The sequence below is a fragment of the Rhincodon typus genome, chromosome 30 (assembly GCF_021869965.1).
Source record: "Rhincodon typus isolate 14 chromosome 30, sRhiTyp1.1, whole genome shotgun sequence".
In the NCBI taxonomy this organism is placed as follows: domain Eukaryota; kingdom Metazoa; phylum Chordata; class Chondrichthyes; order Orectolobiformes; family Rhincodontidae; genus Rhincodon; species Rhincodon typus.
In genome coordinates this window covers 31,685,970-31,702,414 of record NC_063361.1, presented here as the reverse complement: position 1 = coordinate 31,702,414, position 16,445 = coordinate 31,685,970, and the positions used below count along the sequence as shown (strand labels likewise).

Below are 16,445 nucleotides of genomic sequence, written 5' to 3'. Positions count from 1 at the left end.
TCAGTCTGTAGGTTCTTTAGGAGCCTATATGGTCTATATGTAGTTTATTGTATCCCTGTAACTACCTTCCAAGAAACTAGGATCACTCAAAACATCTTGTAGTCAAAGTGTGGTTTATTTTATATTTGTGGGCCAGTGTTCATTTTAAACAACAAATTACCCTGGAGATGGTAGTGATGAGCTGCTGCCTTGAACCATTGGGATGTAGGAGCACCCACAACGTTGCTCGGAAGGGATTACTGGGTTTTGATCCAGCAACAGTGAAAGAATGACAAGTATGTTTCTAGGTCAGGATGGTGAGTGGTTTGGAAGGGAATTTGCAATTGTTGTTCACATGAACCTGCTGCCCTTGTTCTTCTGGGTGAGAAAGAGGTCTGGGGTTTGGAAAGTGCTGTCTAAGGAGCCTAGGTGTGTTACTGCATCTTGTCCATGAACAGTGCAGCAGCATGTACCGTTGGTGGTGTGGGGATTGAATTTTGAAGGTGGTGGATGTGGGGGACCAGTGACACTTAACTTCTGGCAGTCTGACCAGAATGCATCTCGGCAATCTGTCTCCTACATCCACAGGGATGTCCATAAGGGAGAAAGGGGTAGAAGGGGACATTGCTGGAGTGAGAGGTCATAGGTTCCTATAAACATTTAAGGCTGTTGTATCCAATGGGGAAAGAGCTGAATGCCTTGTTTTGTGGTTGATAATACTGTCTAACCACCCTAATGGCAACCTAGTTTTCATTAAGCGATTGGCAATCTAACACTCTTTTTCTCTCTCTCTCTCTCTCCCTTCTCTGCTCCATCAGGTGCAATACAAAGAAGATTTTGAAAAGAACAAAGGGAAAGGATTCAGCGCTGTGGCTAACACTCCTGAACTTGAGCGGATCAAGAAGAATCAAGAACTGGTCAGCAACGTAGGTATCCTCCAGGAACCTTGATATATGGGTTGTTTGAAAGTGTTTGTTCGAAAGAGATTTGTATATCCTTGACATAACTATCTCAAGTATTCAGTGCAGAAACAGTCCAGTCATTTCGACCAATCCGTACTGAAGTTTATGCACCACTCATGGGAACAGGAATAGGCCATTCAGACCCTCAAGCCTGCTGCACCATTCAATTATATCATAGTTGATGTATGGCCTAACTCCATATACCTGCCTTTGGCCCAGATCTCTTTAATTAATTTTTTGTTTAAAAGAAAATACATTTTGAGTCAGAGTAATACAGCACAGAAACGGACACTTTGGTCCAAAGTGTCCATGCCAAACATAATCCCAAATTAAACTAGTCCCACCTGTCTGCTCCTGGCCCATGTCCCTCCAAACCTTTCCTATTCATGTGCTTATGCAAATGTCTTTTAAATGTTTTAATTGTACTCATGTCCACCACTTCCTCAGGAAGTTCATTCCACATGAGAACCACCCTCTGTGTTTTTTAAAAAAAAAAAAAATTGCCCCTTTTATAAATCTCTTTCTCCTCTCACCTTAAAAATGTGTCCCGTAGCCTTGAAATCCCCATCGTAGGAAAAAGACAACCATCATTAACTCTATCTGTATCTTAGATTACAAATTACCAACTGATCATGCATCCGCTGTCATTTGTGGAAGACAGCTCCAAACATCTCCCACCCTTTGTGTGTAGAAGCACTTCCTTACATCGCTCTTAAATGGTCTGGCCCTATTTCTCAGACTGTGTGCCCCCTAGTTCTAGAATCCCCAACCAGTGGAAATAGTTTATCTTTATCCTGTTTTTTTTTCTGTTAATACCTTGAAGACTTCAATAAAGTCACGCCTTAACTTTCTAAATTCTAGAGAAAGCAGGCCTAATTTGTATAATCTCTCCTCATAACCTAACCCCTGAAGCCCAAATATCATTCTTGTAAACCTACATTGTACTCCCTCCAAGACCAAAATATCCTTCCCAAGGTGTGAAGCCCAGATCTGTTGATAGTACTCTAAGTGGAGTCTAACCAGGGTTTTGTTTAACTGCAGCACAACTTCTGCATCTTTGTACTCCAGTCCTTTAGATACAAAGGCCGGCATTCCATTAGTTTTCTTGATTATTTCCCACAAATCTTTGTGACAATTTAAACATCAGCACATCCAAACCCCCAAGTCTCTTTGGACATCCATTGTATTTAACTTCAAATCATCTAGAAAGTACCCTGATGCATCCTTCTTGCGTATTTTTGTGTGATTATCACTTGAGCATCTTCCTGTCTTTCCTCGCATAACTTCATCAGTATAACTCTCCTTTTCCTTCTGTCTTGAGCTTGCCTGTCATCTCCTCGTACACATCATCAATATTCGCTTCCAAAACCATGACTCTCACTATCACCAGGGAATGATGTTTCTTCAGAATGATCTATTTGATTTCTAGGTGACTGCTAGCTATGTTCTTCCTCTCAAGAAATATTCTCTCTGTGCCCTGTCTATCAAAACTCTTCTTAATGCTAAAGACGTGTATTAGGTTCCCCTTCAGCTTCTTTGTTTGGAAGAGACCCATATGGGTATAAACTCAGTTTAGTTTTGCATTTGACTTTGTGTCTCTAATTCTTTGTTATAACCTGGTGACATGAAGCTAAAACAAAGTCTCAACTCCTATGGCAGAGATCAAGACTGAGGCACTGTTGGGAATGTGATGTATGGGTAGCGCACATAAAGCATTGTGATCATGATAATTGGAACCTTGTTCTATGTGATTCCAACAGCAGAATTTCCACTGCCTTCCACTGGCCCCACGGTGACTTCTCAAAATTCTGTTGTTTTATCAAGGGCCCTGCTTGAAGGCCTTGGGTCTTGTAGGTGCAGGCTGAAGAAGACTGGATTTTGTGTTTTTAAAAAAAAACCAGTGCAATTGACTGAAGTTAATGTTGAAGTAATCTTCCGGGCTTGTATACTTTAGCTTATTTTATTTCGTACATTTCGGAAGGAGGTCAGGGTCTATGTATCTGTGGGAAAAGTTCTCAAACCTTTGAACCCCTAACCTTTGCCTCCACACACCCATAACCCTGCAACTTTTTTTTTCTACTTCGTGCATAAATCGATTTCACTTTTGAAAGCAGTTATTGACTCTGCTTCTGACCTTCTCAGGCGCTGTGTTCCAGATCACGGCCAACCCTGTTAATGGAAACAAAATTCTTATCTTCACTCTTTGAAAGACCCAGCTCTGAAATGTTTTTACTTACAGACTTGCCGTTTTTCTTGGCATGTGCAGAAATGTTGTTTCCACCCATGCAATTTGAAATGGATGAGCTCTGATGAAGACCTGCTTTGCAATTTTCCGGTCACCCAGTGGGATATTGCTCACCTAATGCTTGTCATTCTGATGCACCCAGGCCTGAGGTTAGAATGTCTGACAAAACTAGGTGAAAGGCCAAGCCCCCCAGCCCCACACTAGAGACGAATGCCAAGGCTGAAATGAGAAAGAGCGGAGCAAATCCAGAAGCAGCAATTAGATTTGGAGAAAATCTGTGATAGGGAGGGAGTGACTGAGGTATGCAAAAAATTCAGTAGTTCTGCAGTCTTGGAATAGAATGACTTAGTGAGGTTGCAAAGAGGATGTATGTATGTTTGTGTTTCTGTATGTAGGGAAAATTCAGAGAAGAAATGATAATTGATTTGAATGGAAAGAAATGAGAATGAGGGGGTGGGGAGGGAAAGTTGCCCATATCCCAATAAACATGCAAAATCCATTTGCAGAAAATCCAATCTTTCTGCAGGTAGGAGGAGCGATTTGGAGGCCATTGTTATCTTGTGCTTTTATTAATGGTTTAGCTGGGGCACAATGCTTGGAGTTTGGCTTAGCTCCAGGATAATACTGTTTCTCAGTTAAGGATGTGCCCCTGCCTGCAATCTGACAGTCATTTTAACAAATAATAGTTACTAAACATTTTCTGGCAATGGAAATTGTTAAAGGAGGGTGTGTTGCTGCATCTCTTCCAATAATTCCAAGTGTGCAAAAGCGCTGCAAGACAATGCATCCACTTTATGCCTGTGATTATGCAGTCATGTTGAGGTTTGTTTCATTATAGAAAATGTAGAGACAGTCACAGCAGAGCACTCCACAGTACCTGCCTGCTGCTAGGAGTAGATCAGCACAGGCAGAGCCACAGACAAAGATCTAAACTGTACCTTCCTGTCTTTTCGAAAATTTGGAGAGCAGAAAGACTCCACGGTGTATTGATCAATGGTCTAATTAATTGTTACTCTGTTCTCCGATTTATGTTCGTGGTGCTTGATTCCATAAGTGTAGTGAAACCTCTGAGGGTTCAAGCAAATGGAAGCTTGCAGGGAGCCAGAGTTCTGGACATCTGTGGACACATTTTGTAATTGAAGAGTAATTTTAACACACTGTACATAAACCTTTGGAACTTGTGTCATTTTGACATTGCTCTCAAGTATATCAGACGTGAAAAAATATACAGGAACAATTCAGTGAATGCATAACATTTGGAAAAATTAAGTAAATATATAATGGTGATGGGGTGTGTGTCCTACGTTTCCAGAAGTTTTCTCAGCTCCCTAATTTGTGCTATTCATAAATATCAGAGAAAGCGGCAGAAATGGCTGAATACAAGTAGTTTGCTTCCTCCAAATTTAGATTTGGTCTATTCCTGAATACGTTGAAATAACACTACCTTTCAGTCCACTACTTCAAATGAATCAAAATATTCGCTCCTTTTTCCCATCCCCATCCCTACCTCCACCCCCACCACCCTCTAATAAAAGGATTTGAAGAATGTGGGAATGTTGAAAGCTTTCAGCAAAGAAAGATATAGAGATAGGCGCGGTAACTAATAATCCAGAAAACTTTAAACATCAACAGCTACTTAAAGAACATCCAGAATAGGAGAATAAAGAAGTGAGAACAGAAGTACCCCATGGCACACACTTGAGCTTGTTCCTTGATTCAATAAGATCTGCTGATCCCTCATGTAAATTCCTCTTTGTTGCTGATTATCACTTCTGCTGGTTTTTCCTGAGAATGTGAAGATCTGTCAATTAGTAAGGGGTGTGAATGCTCGGATAGTGTGGGGCAGAAATCCAAAAATGGACACTCTCTCCACCTTGGTCATAAATGGAAGCTCCTTGTCCTGAGAGTACGATACTTTGTTCTTGACTCGCTAACTGGAGGAAGTGATCTCTCAGCACTGACCCTGTCACATCCCTCACCCTCCGAATGGTAGAGATGATCATGAGTGGATCTATCTGAGTTGGTCTTGAAGGGGGCCAGCATGAACGTGATGGAATGAATGGCCTCCTGTGCTATAAACATTCTAGGATTCTATAATCACCTGTCATTCTGCTCTTCAGCAGGTAGGGGTTTAATGTCTTTTCTCACAGAGTGGGGCATGGGGGACATGGGATCACTAGAAAGGCATCTTTGGGATTGTTACAAAGAAGAAAGTCACACATTTGGTCATAGAGCATGGAAACAGACCCTTCGGTCCAACTAGTCCATGCCAACCAAGGCTCCCAAACTAAACTAGTCCCATGTGACTGCATTTGGTACATATCCCTCTAAACCTTTCTTATTCATGCACCCGTCCAAAAGACTTTTAAGCGTTGTAACTGTACCTGCATCCACCACTTCCTCTAGCAGTTTATTTCATACAAGCACCATCCTCTGTGTGAAAACGTTGCCTCTCCGATCCCTTTTAAATCTTTCTCCAAACACCCAGGGAATAACAAAGATGGAATCATTTAAGAACTGTCTGAATGTTACAGTGAAAGGAGAGGGGTAAAATGCCTTGGGAAGTTTGAGTGGTTGAGCTGAGATGGACCATCTGGAATCTCTCAGTCTCAACAATTAGAAAATGGAAATCATGCTTGAAGAAAGCCTCTTGACATTGATCAGTTAAGGTCAATAGAGCAGCCTTTGAACATCTGCTATAAACAATAAGAAAAGGACAAAAGCCACATTGGGGATTTCTGGCAGTTACTGCTGACGTCTCATTCCAGTAGGGAATCGCTTCATAGAAGGAGGGGGTAGTGGGGAAAGGAAACCTATTATTGTATTCGGCCATCTCCTGGGACGTTTGTTGCAGATTGGGAGGGTGGGAATGATTTGTTACAACTCAGGATAATGGATGCATTTTGTAGCATTGCTGGTATGTGAGATGACGCTTGAGAATTAGAATCCCTATAGTGTGGAAGCAGGCCATTCAGCCCATTGAGCCCACACTGACCCTCTGAAGAGTATCCCAGCCAGACCTTCTTGGCCTCCCCCCGGACCCCCAATTCCTGACATTTCCCTTGGTTAATCCACCTAGCCTGCACATCTTTGGACTGTAGGAGGAAAGCCACATGGACACGGGGCCGATGTGCAAACTCCACACAGACAGTTGCCCGAGAATGGGATCAAACCCGGGTGTCTGGCGCTGTGAGGCAGCAGTGCTAACCACTGAGCCACATGCGCCCAACTAGACTGACCCCTGTGGCCAAAACCTTTCTCACATACACATTTTTAAAACTAATTCTTGGAATTTGACCATCCATGCATATACATTGCCGGTTATTGACCGACCCTAACTGCCCTTCATAAGGTAGTGGTGAGGTGCCGCCTTGAACTGCTACAGTTCTTGCAGTGTAGTTGTATCCACAGCGCTATTCGGCAGGGAAGTCCAGGATTTTGACCCAGTGATGGTGAAGGAATGCTGATGTATTTCCATGTCAGTATGTTGGAGGGATAATTGTAACACCACCGTCTGCTATGTATTTGCCGCAGGTCTAAGAAGCTAAAAGACGTGGTCGAGATTGTAGATTTGGAGGAGTCTTGGTGAATTGCAGCAGTGTGTCTCGTGGATAGCACTTTGCTGGCCCCTCGGCTGAGCGATGGGCTGAGAGCCTATCCTGATGGAACTGACTATTCGAATCTTTCAATTTCATTTCCAGTTTGCTGTAAGATTGCAGAGAGAAACAAAACATGTGAAATCCTCTGACCTTGCCATAAAATCTTGCGGTAATGGGATAGCATGGTTTGAAAGATATTTTTCTGATGGGTCAAAGGGGCACAGATTAAAAGCCATTGATATAAGAAACAACGACGCCATGAGACAAATGCACTACCTGAGAGGGTGTGTGGTAGATGCAGATTCAATCAGGACATTCAAAATGAAATGGATCATTATCTGAAAAGCAGCATTTTGCAGGGAGATGGAGAAAAGGCAGGGCAATGGCACTAGATGAATGGCTCTGGCAGAGGTGCCGAATGGGCTTCTGCTGTGCTCTAGCCATTCAATATTTCAACATTTAATGCTGAAATCCTGCAGCACGTGAAGGGATTAAATGAACATGATGTCTCTGAATGTGTTGCTATGTTCACCTGAAGTGAAAGCACCAGGAACTCCTGTGTTGTATTTGCTTTCTTAAAAGGTCCTGGTGGCTGAGGGTCTGATAGTACTGAAACACTGTCCCCTTTGCATGCTTCCTTAATTCAAAACCAAAAGAACTGCGGATGCTGGTAATTGGAAACAAAAACAGGAGTTGCTGGAAAAACTCAACAGGTCTGGCAGCGTCTGTGGAGAGAAATCAGACCTAATAGGTCGGGTTCGGTGACCCTTCCTCAGCTGTTCTGAAGATGTTGATTAGACAATGCTTAATAATAACTGGGAACAGGGATTTCAATTTCCAAACTCTCCTACCTCTTAGTCTCATGGCGCAGTTGGTTACATTACAACATCCCAGCCCATCAGTTGTGGATTTGTGTTCCATTCGAGACTTGAGAACAATATCTAGACTGGCACTGCCCATGCCACACTGTTAGAAGTAACTTCTTTTGGCTGAGATATTAAATCAAGCTCCCCTCTGCAGTGGATGTAAAAGATCCATTGTGCCATCTTGTAGAAGAATGGAGAGTGATCCCCAATGTACTTATCAATATTCATGCCTCAATTAAAATTTACTGAAAGATTATTTATTTTGTTAACAGTGTGGAGCTGTAGCCTTCAGAATGAAGAAGAGTCCCGACCCGAAACAACAGCTTTCCTGCTCCTCTGTTGCTGCCTGGCCTGCTGTGTTCCTCCAGCTCTACACTGTGTTATCTCTGACTCCAGCATCGGCAGTTCTTACTATATCTTACTTATTTTGTTACTGTTTTTTGCACAAATTAGGCATCAGTCTTTTACCATGACAGTGACTATACTTCAACAATACTCTTAATAGATTGTCAAGCACTTGGACGTGCCAAGATTGTGAGTGGTGCTATATAAATACAAATGTGTCCATTATATAACACAAACAATCACTTTGGGGGTGGTCATGCATTCAGTTGTGATGCTCTCTATTTTTATTAACGGAGTAAGACGAGATATTTCTTGTCTGTACTGTTGTGCGTTTCTTTGCTAACTGCAAAGGAATCGTATTTCTGTTATTTGTGGTTATCTCCACAGCCATGAAGAAAACCAGGCCACTGATTAGTGAGGGTTACAGTCCCTGTAATGAGAGGCTTAACATCCAGTGACAACCAATTCCTGTACAATGTAACTATAAAAATAATCGGGAAAATTGCAACCACATAAGATTAGAGTTGCTGCAGCGTTCTGTGAGATGATCAAACTTCAAAGATTACAGCTTTAATGACTCTGTCTTGCACAGTGCATCTCTTTTGTACGTCAGCTTTGAGGGAAAATGAAGGCTTTGAACATCGCATGTTACTGTGACACAAATCCATGTCTTTCACCTTGTAGTGTTTGTTTTGCACTTGATTAGCAGCTTTCAGAGGGAAGAAACCTGAGGAAAAAGAGACAGGATATCTTTTTTTCAGTTGTCCCTGTGTGTAGTTATTGCTGGAGCCCTCAGAAGGGGAAAATCTAGAAAGGAAAGCTCTGTGCAACAATGTTGAATGCATGTCCGTTCTGAGCTCCCTGCTGTGCCATCTGATGTCTCACTCCGTTACATCTCAGAGTCTGTCTTTTTATGGAGTTGGCAAATTTGACGATTGGAGATTCTGGCAATTGCAAGCTGTTCAAGATTAATGATGCATCTGGTGCAACCAAGCAGGCTGCCTTGACACTGCATAGCCAAGCCATTTAATTACTGTTCAGGTATTTAGTCTTGGATGGAGATCCCATCCAACTTTGATCCTTTTTTTTATACAAGCATGATTTATTAATATTGTATTTCAAGATCTGTCTACATTCTATTCTCGGCTTGAGGAGCTAAGTCTGCTCCTCCGACCTGTAGTAGCCAAAATCTTGAAGACATATCAAACTTACAAACTTACTCCTACAGTTATCAAATTACATGGATATTAGAAGCCCATAGATACCTTGTCTGAGCGAGTCTGCTTCATATACTGAATGTTACCAGGCTACAGAACACTGTAGTGCCAAGCTAGAAATTGTTTTCATGTTTAATAAGGCCACTCAGGATTTTGAGCATCCCAGTGCCATTCTGACAGAGTACCGCAGTGCCTGAGCTGCTCTCAATGAGATAATCATGCAAGGTCCAATCAGACCCCTTGGGTAGACTTCAAGGTTCCTTAGTGCTACTTTTTAAAGGTGGGCAGGAGCGCAGCCAATATTTCTCAGTCAGCTAACATTGTTAAAAATTGTTTGGTTGTTGTTACATTGCTTTTTGTGGGATCTCACTGTGCTTAAAATGGCTGCTACAATACAACAGTACCCACGCTTCAAAAGCACCTTGATGACGTATAAAGCCAAAGTCAGGATAGGTGCTACAGAAATGCAAATGCCACCCTGCTCTGAGCAGAACCGCTTTCTAGCTTACGAAAGAAAGACTCCTTAGTGACAACACCAATTGCAGTGTACTAGCTGTGCACCAGGCCAAGGCCAGCTGAATCATACAGTCTAGAACCATTTCTGATCCCTATGGGTTAATTTAAATGCTGGCCCATGGTGCTGTGCTAACTTTCTCCCTTACTTTGATTTCCTGGACTCCAATGCATTTTTTAAGTTTTGGTTTCTCTGCTTGCTGCGAACTACATGTTTGATCATCACTTAAAGGAATGGATTCCTGAGCCAGTCGCAAATAAGATTTCGAAACAACGTTTAGCTCGGGCAGTCTGAAAGGAATGCTGTTTCGGGGCAAAATGTTAACTCTGATTTCTGTCCACGGATGGTGGCAGACCTGCTGAGCTTTCCCAGCTATTTCTGTGACTATTTTTGTGATGTTGGTTGAGATATGAATATTGACTAGTTCTCTGAGGGGAACTGTCCTCTACTGCTTTTTGAAGCTGCACATGTTGGGATCGCTCACATCCAGCTGTGACAGCAGATTGGGCCTCTGTTCAAAGGCTCATCCAAGCCTTGGGAATTGGGTTCCGTCTTGGAGGAGCCGTAGATTTCCCAGTTGACTCTGTGTGCCACAAGTTAGTTCAACATGAACAGCTGCCAATTGTTTTTTGTTAAAATGAGTTTGTGTGGGCTTTGCATTTAGGAAATGTTGATGTCAGAGGGCACCACAGCACAATGACGATTGTGTACTTCATTGTGAAGTAAATCTAAAGTCTATTACAACCAAAACTACAAGACTTGATTCTGATTTTTAGCAGTTGAATCCTTCAGCTGAGACCCAGCCAATATTTACCCCTCAAACAATGTCACAAAAATATAGTATTCTTGGTCATTCATTCATTCATCGACTATTGTAGGATCTCACTATGCAGGTAGGGAGAGAATGACTCGGAGGGAATTTTCTTTGTAATTGAAGTGCACTTACTGGAGACAGCTTTGAAACCTTTCTGATTTGAGTGTTACTGAATCTTACTTGTTCATTCATGAGATGTCAGCTTTGTTGGCAGCACCAGCAGCTGTTGCCTGTTCCTGATTTGCCCCTTAATGAAGTAGTGACCAGCTGCCACCTTGAACTGCTGCAATGTGTTAGGCTGTAGGTATTGAGAGCTGGGTGATTGATTGTGCTAAATATCGCACTTTCATTCTCAAACACAACATGAATGTCCACTAATAATTTGATGATCTTCAAATTTGGAAGCTGGTGAGGGTTTTTGTAAGACATTGTGCTGCTATCTTATCTTTTCAGTGGGTCTCAGTTGGCTTGTCGGTTGGTTTGCCAGCCAGAGTGACGCCAACGATGAGAGTTCAATTCCCACACCAGCTGAGGTCACCATCGAAGTCCCTACCTCCTCAATCTTGCCCCTCGCTGCAGACGTGGTGACCAATGTTCCCTCTAAGCTGCTTGGCACAGCCACTGTGAGGTTCCATTCACACCAATCACTGTACATGTGCTTCCAGAAGGTGTGCACAAGAATAATCACAAGGAACACAAGTGGTGAGCCTCAGGTTAAACTCACCAGCCGCTAATGTTGATGGTAATTGCCTTTTCCCTAGGATGGGAGATTACAAGACTAGGGGACACATCTTTAAAGTGAGAGGAGACAGACTTTAAAAAAGACATGAGGCAAACCTTTTACACAGAGGGTGGTTCGTGTGTGGAATGAACTGCCAGAGGAAGTGGTGGATGTGGGTACAATTACAATGTTTAAAAGTCATTTGGATTGACATATGAATAGGAAAGGTTTGGAGGGATGTGGGCCTAATTTAGTTTGGGATTATATTTGGCGTGAACTAGTTGGACCGAAGGGTCTGTTTCTGTGCTGCATGACTCTGAGAGAGCCGCCTGTGGTCATCTGTGACTCCTCTGTCAACTTTTATCTTCTAAGCAAATAGGTATTTTTTTTAAAAAAAACCTACGTAGCTCAGCGTATGTGAGGGGGGGCCACTTTTTTTTTAATCCACTTGTGGGATGTGAGCATCATTAGCTGAGCCACATTTATTGCCCGACCCTAGTTGTCCTTGAGAAGATGGTGGTGAGCTGCTTTCCTGAAATGTTGCTGTTCACATAATGTCACCTTATTGTGATCTAATAAAAAGAGTCTTTTATAGCAGCGAGGGTGTAGTTTTTATTTATAGATTATAATAATAGACTCTACGTTAATACAGAGAATGAGGCCTGTCTCCCACAAGATTCTACTTTACACTTCTACCAAGTCCTTTTGGTGTCGTCACAGTGGGTGAGGTGATGGATAGGTTCGAAATAGTATTTACAAACACCAACAATCCACTGATAATTGTTAACTGTGTGTGCTCCCCTCTGATTTTCCTCATTCTACAGCTGAATTTTTACATTTTGCAATATATACTTTCCTCCAATTCTTTTCAGTTCTACGTCTGATAGCTTTCTGCCCCTCTCTTTAAATGTGTCTTGGGTATTGGCAGATGAAGCCAGTTTGAAAATCCTGATGAAACTTTTACAAAACGGAGTGGCTGCTGAAGCGGGAAGTAACTGCGAACAAGAGCAGCGGGTGAACAGGAGTTGGTGTGAATTGGGAGATTTGGATGAATTCGGGCTGAGAGAGGGAGAAGGTGGGCTGGAGAGTATTGCGACAGTGAAACATTATTCAGTTAGAGAACATAAAATGTGGCCAGTTTGGAGAATATTAAGTTTCTTGGGCAAATTACAAAACTATTCACGTTTCTCACATCTTTTATGCAGTGTTAACGGGACCTGTTGCTAGATTGGCTCAAACATGACGAGTACAATGTGTGCTGCATTAGGTGCAGGGTGACAACATCTTTTGGCTCCTTTAGATTTGCAGCTGACACATGAATTGTTCGAACTGGATGTGATCACTGGCAGCATCTGTGCTTTTTTTTTAACCAGTTCCTCACTGGCGCAAAGGTCCTGCGAAAGGCTTACCCAGTGGCTGCCAAATCCAGCCACATTTTATTCTTTGACTATCTCTACAGGGAAGTGCTTTCTTCAGATCGGAAACCACGGTGTCTCTACTGAAAGGACTGACTTGTGTTTTTATTGTGATATCACAATTACAGCTGACTTGCTCAGACATCGAAGATTAATTGCCGGTTTTAATGTCTTGGACCTTGAGCCCAGAATCTTGGACAATCTGGCAGATTATTATTAAATGGACCTTTTCCGAGAACAGAACAAAGAACTGTGTGTGCTGGAAATCTAAAACAAAGACTGAAATTGCTGGAGGAACTCAGCAACTCTGGCAGCATCTCTGGGGAGAAAGCAGAGTTAATGTTTCGGGTCCAGTGACCCCCCTCCTTTTCCTGGTATGTCCTACTCTAAGGAAACATTGAATGGGATGAACATTATTTCCATCTGCAGTTTTGATATCTCCAGCATTTCTGGAATGTTACCATCCTATGTGAATAATATATCCATGTATTGTTCACCTCAATCTCACATTTTCTCTTTGTTTGCAATCCTTCACAAATTACAGTGGTGGTTCCACATTCCTAACTCCCCTATCCTTTCTAAACCTCACTAGCCCTCTAAGGTATTGCCCTCACTTTCCATCCCTCCCAGTACCTAACCCTCCATTACAGTGGCAATCTCCACATTGCCTAACTTGCCCTGCCTTGGCATACTTGTATTGAGCAAGCTCTTTGCCACCTTTTACCCATTATCTTACAGAAACCTTTACTTTCTGGCCCAGTTTTTGAAAACCATCTTACAACTTCTGCTTTCCTTTCCTCCTGCTTGGGGTCAACTGTTCTTCTGATCTTTTTAAGCACCTTGAGACACATTTGCACTCATGAAGCACATGTTAATGATTGCATCTATTAGCACCAAGCTGTACTCACTCCTTGGAACAGGGAGGGCCTGTTTTCCTTGGCAAATGGATTTGTAACTAGAAGACACACACACAAACTTAAGATGTTAATTTTATAAAATGAGGTGAGATGAGAGATTTCTTCATGCAGCAATCTTCTACCTTCTAGACATGTAGGGGAGGTAATGGAGTAATGTTAACGTCAACAATCCACAAACCCTGGCCAATGCTCTGGGACCATGTAACACACAAAAAATAGACATTGCTGAAGTAACTCAGCAGGTCTGGCAGCATCTGTGGAGAGAAAAAAATTAATGTTTCAGATCTAGTGCCCTTCTTCAGAACTCTGGGTATGTGGATTTAGAATCTCACTGTGTCAGATAGTGAAATTTGCATTCAATAAAATCTGTAATAAAGAGCTGGCAACCACTATTTTTTTTGTTCACTTATATCCATTAGGTACCAAAACCTACTGTCCTTAAATGGTCTGGCCTACACATGACACCAGACCCACAGCAAGGGTGGGGAGGCCATTCTTAATTGCCCTCTGGGCAATAAATGCTGGCCTAGTCAGTGATGTCAACATCCCGTTAATGATACAGGTATATGAGGCAGATTTGTTGGCGGTTTTCAAAATGGAATTGGATGGACTGGAAAGGGAGGAAAAAAGCTCCAGGGGCAGAGAAATGGGATTAATTGGAAAACTCTTCCAAAAGACTGACAAAAGTGCTGTACTACGCTTTACAACAACTGGCATGAAACAAAATGCTTCCATAAGCATCATGTTCTGACATTTGCTTAACCGTGGACCACATTGATATAATTTTTGCTGATGAAAAATAAGAGGCACATGATTTGACTTGTAAAAATTCTCCTGCTGTTTTTGCCCCTGGCAGTTTTCTTCCAAGAAATTGTTGAATGAGAATTGTAGCAACCTATGTCCGAGTTATTCTGCTTGAGGAGATTCGCATTGCCTCCAATATTAATCATTTGGATGTAGCTACTTTTCCATTTCTCAAAAAGTTAGTCGTGAATGCCAGTTTGCCTTTATTCCAAACTTTTTGATCTTCGAAATAAGAACAGAAAGTGTTGGAGATGCTCAGCAAATGTGGCACCGTTCGTTGACAGATTCATGATTGTACATCCATTTGAAGGACCTGCATATGTACATTGATTTTCTTAACGTCAACACATCCCAAAGTGTGGTTTTGAAGTGTAGTTGTTGTTGTAGTGTGGAAAACCTAACAGCCAGTTTGTGCACAGCAAGCTGCCACAAACAGCAAAGAAATACATGACCAGAATATTGCTTTAGGTGTTGGGTGAGGCATAAAAGGACATTGGTGAGGCTGCTTTTAGAATACTGCGTACAATTCTGGTCGTCCTTCTACAGGAAGGATGTTGCTAAACTTGAAAGGGTTCAGAAAAGATTTACAAGGATGTTGCCAGGATTGGAGAGTTTGGGCTATAGGAAGAGGCTGAATAGGCTGGGGCTATTTTCCCTGGAGCGTTGGAGGCTGAGGGGTTTATAAAATCATGAGGGGCATGGATAGGGTGAATAGCCAAGGTCTTTTCCCTAGAGTAAGGGAGTCCAAAACTAGATGGCATAAGTTTAAGGTGAGAGGGGAAAGATTTTAAAAGGGTCCTAAGGGGCAACTTTTTCACGCAGTGGGGTGGTGCGTGAAAGGAATGAGCTGCCAGAGAAGGTGGTGGAAGCTGGTACAATTACAAGATTTAAAAGGCATCTGGATGGGTCTATGAATAGGAAGAGTTAAGAGGGATATGGCTGATATCGCAAATGCTGGTAAATGGGATTAGGTCAAATTAGGATGTCTGGTCAGCTTGAGTAAGTTGGACTGAAGGGTCTGTTTCTGTACTGTATGACTCTGGCTCTAAGTGTTATCTAAGACAATGGGAGAACTATCTTCCTCTTCAAATAGTGCCATGATATCTTTTGCTCCTTCAGTACTACACTGGAAGAGTCATTCTGGATTGCCAGATAAATTTCTGGGGAGCACAGTCTCTTAATCCCACAGCTGTGTGACTCAAACCCCCATGCATCAACACTTAGACAATTACATTTTCAAAATTATTTTCTGGCAATGAAATCCAGTTTAATTCAGTGCCGGGAAACAGCACAAAATACTGAAGTATCTTCGTTCTTTGAGTGACTCATTCCATTTATAAGAGGGATTATTTTATTTAATAATGTGTTTAAAATGGTTCATTACTCTTGATGTTGAGTCAATGGACGATGATAAGCCAAATTTCTGTTTAACAATTCAAAAATAATTGTCTTAATGGACAAGAATATTAGTGTAGTTTCCAAGAGAGATTTCCAGAACTTTCCAGTTTGTCCTGAGAACAATACCTCAGCTGCATAAATACTTTATCTCGGGTGGAAACAAATGTTGGGAACTGGGTCTCATCCACCTCCTCCACCCGCCTCTCTCGTTACTTTTTTCTTGCCCCTCCAAGTAGCTTGCTAAGTCATGGTGGGCCACAGATCCGCAATGAGTCAGCAAACTGCACATATTTCACCCATTACTCCCGTTCCATACCAAGTGCTGTGTTGCTGTCAAATGAAAACCGAAGGCTAAATTGTGTCTACGGTGCTAAACTCGTTTCTTCACACTGACTAAGCAGGCACGTGGAGAATGATGTATGTTGAGCAGTGGAAGAGCTCTAACTATAGATGGATATATTCTAAGGACATTAGCTGTCCCCCTCAACTGATGCCTAAACATTAACAATACAATAGGAAGAGGCCATTCAGTCCCAGGAGTCTGTTCTGCTACCTTTTATCAAACCGTTCAGCTAGGACCAGTGTTTTAGGCAGTTCCCCTTTTTTTTTAATTGTTTTAATCCTCTCTCTCTCTCTCTCACTCTCTCTT

General features: G+C 42.2%; 1 protein-coding gene across 1 annotated transcript in view; it reads left to right on the top strand.

The window, feature by feature from the left end:
- The window catches only part of lasp1 (LIM and SH3 protein 1), a 164,059-nt gene that overhangs the window by 127,447 nt on the left and 20,167 nt on the right, over positions 1–16,445 (top strand). The window contains exon 4 of the mRNA XM_048614590.1: positions 798–905. Coding sequence (XP_048470547.1) covers positions 798–905 — 108 coding nt within the window. The remainder of the gene's footprint in view (positions 1–797; positions 906–16,445) is intronic.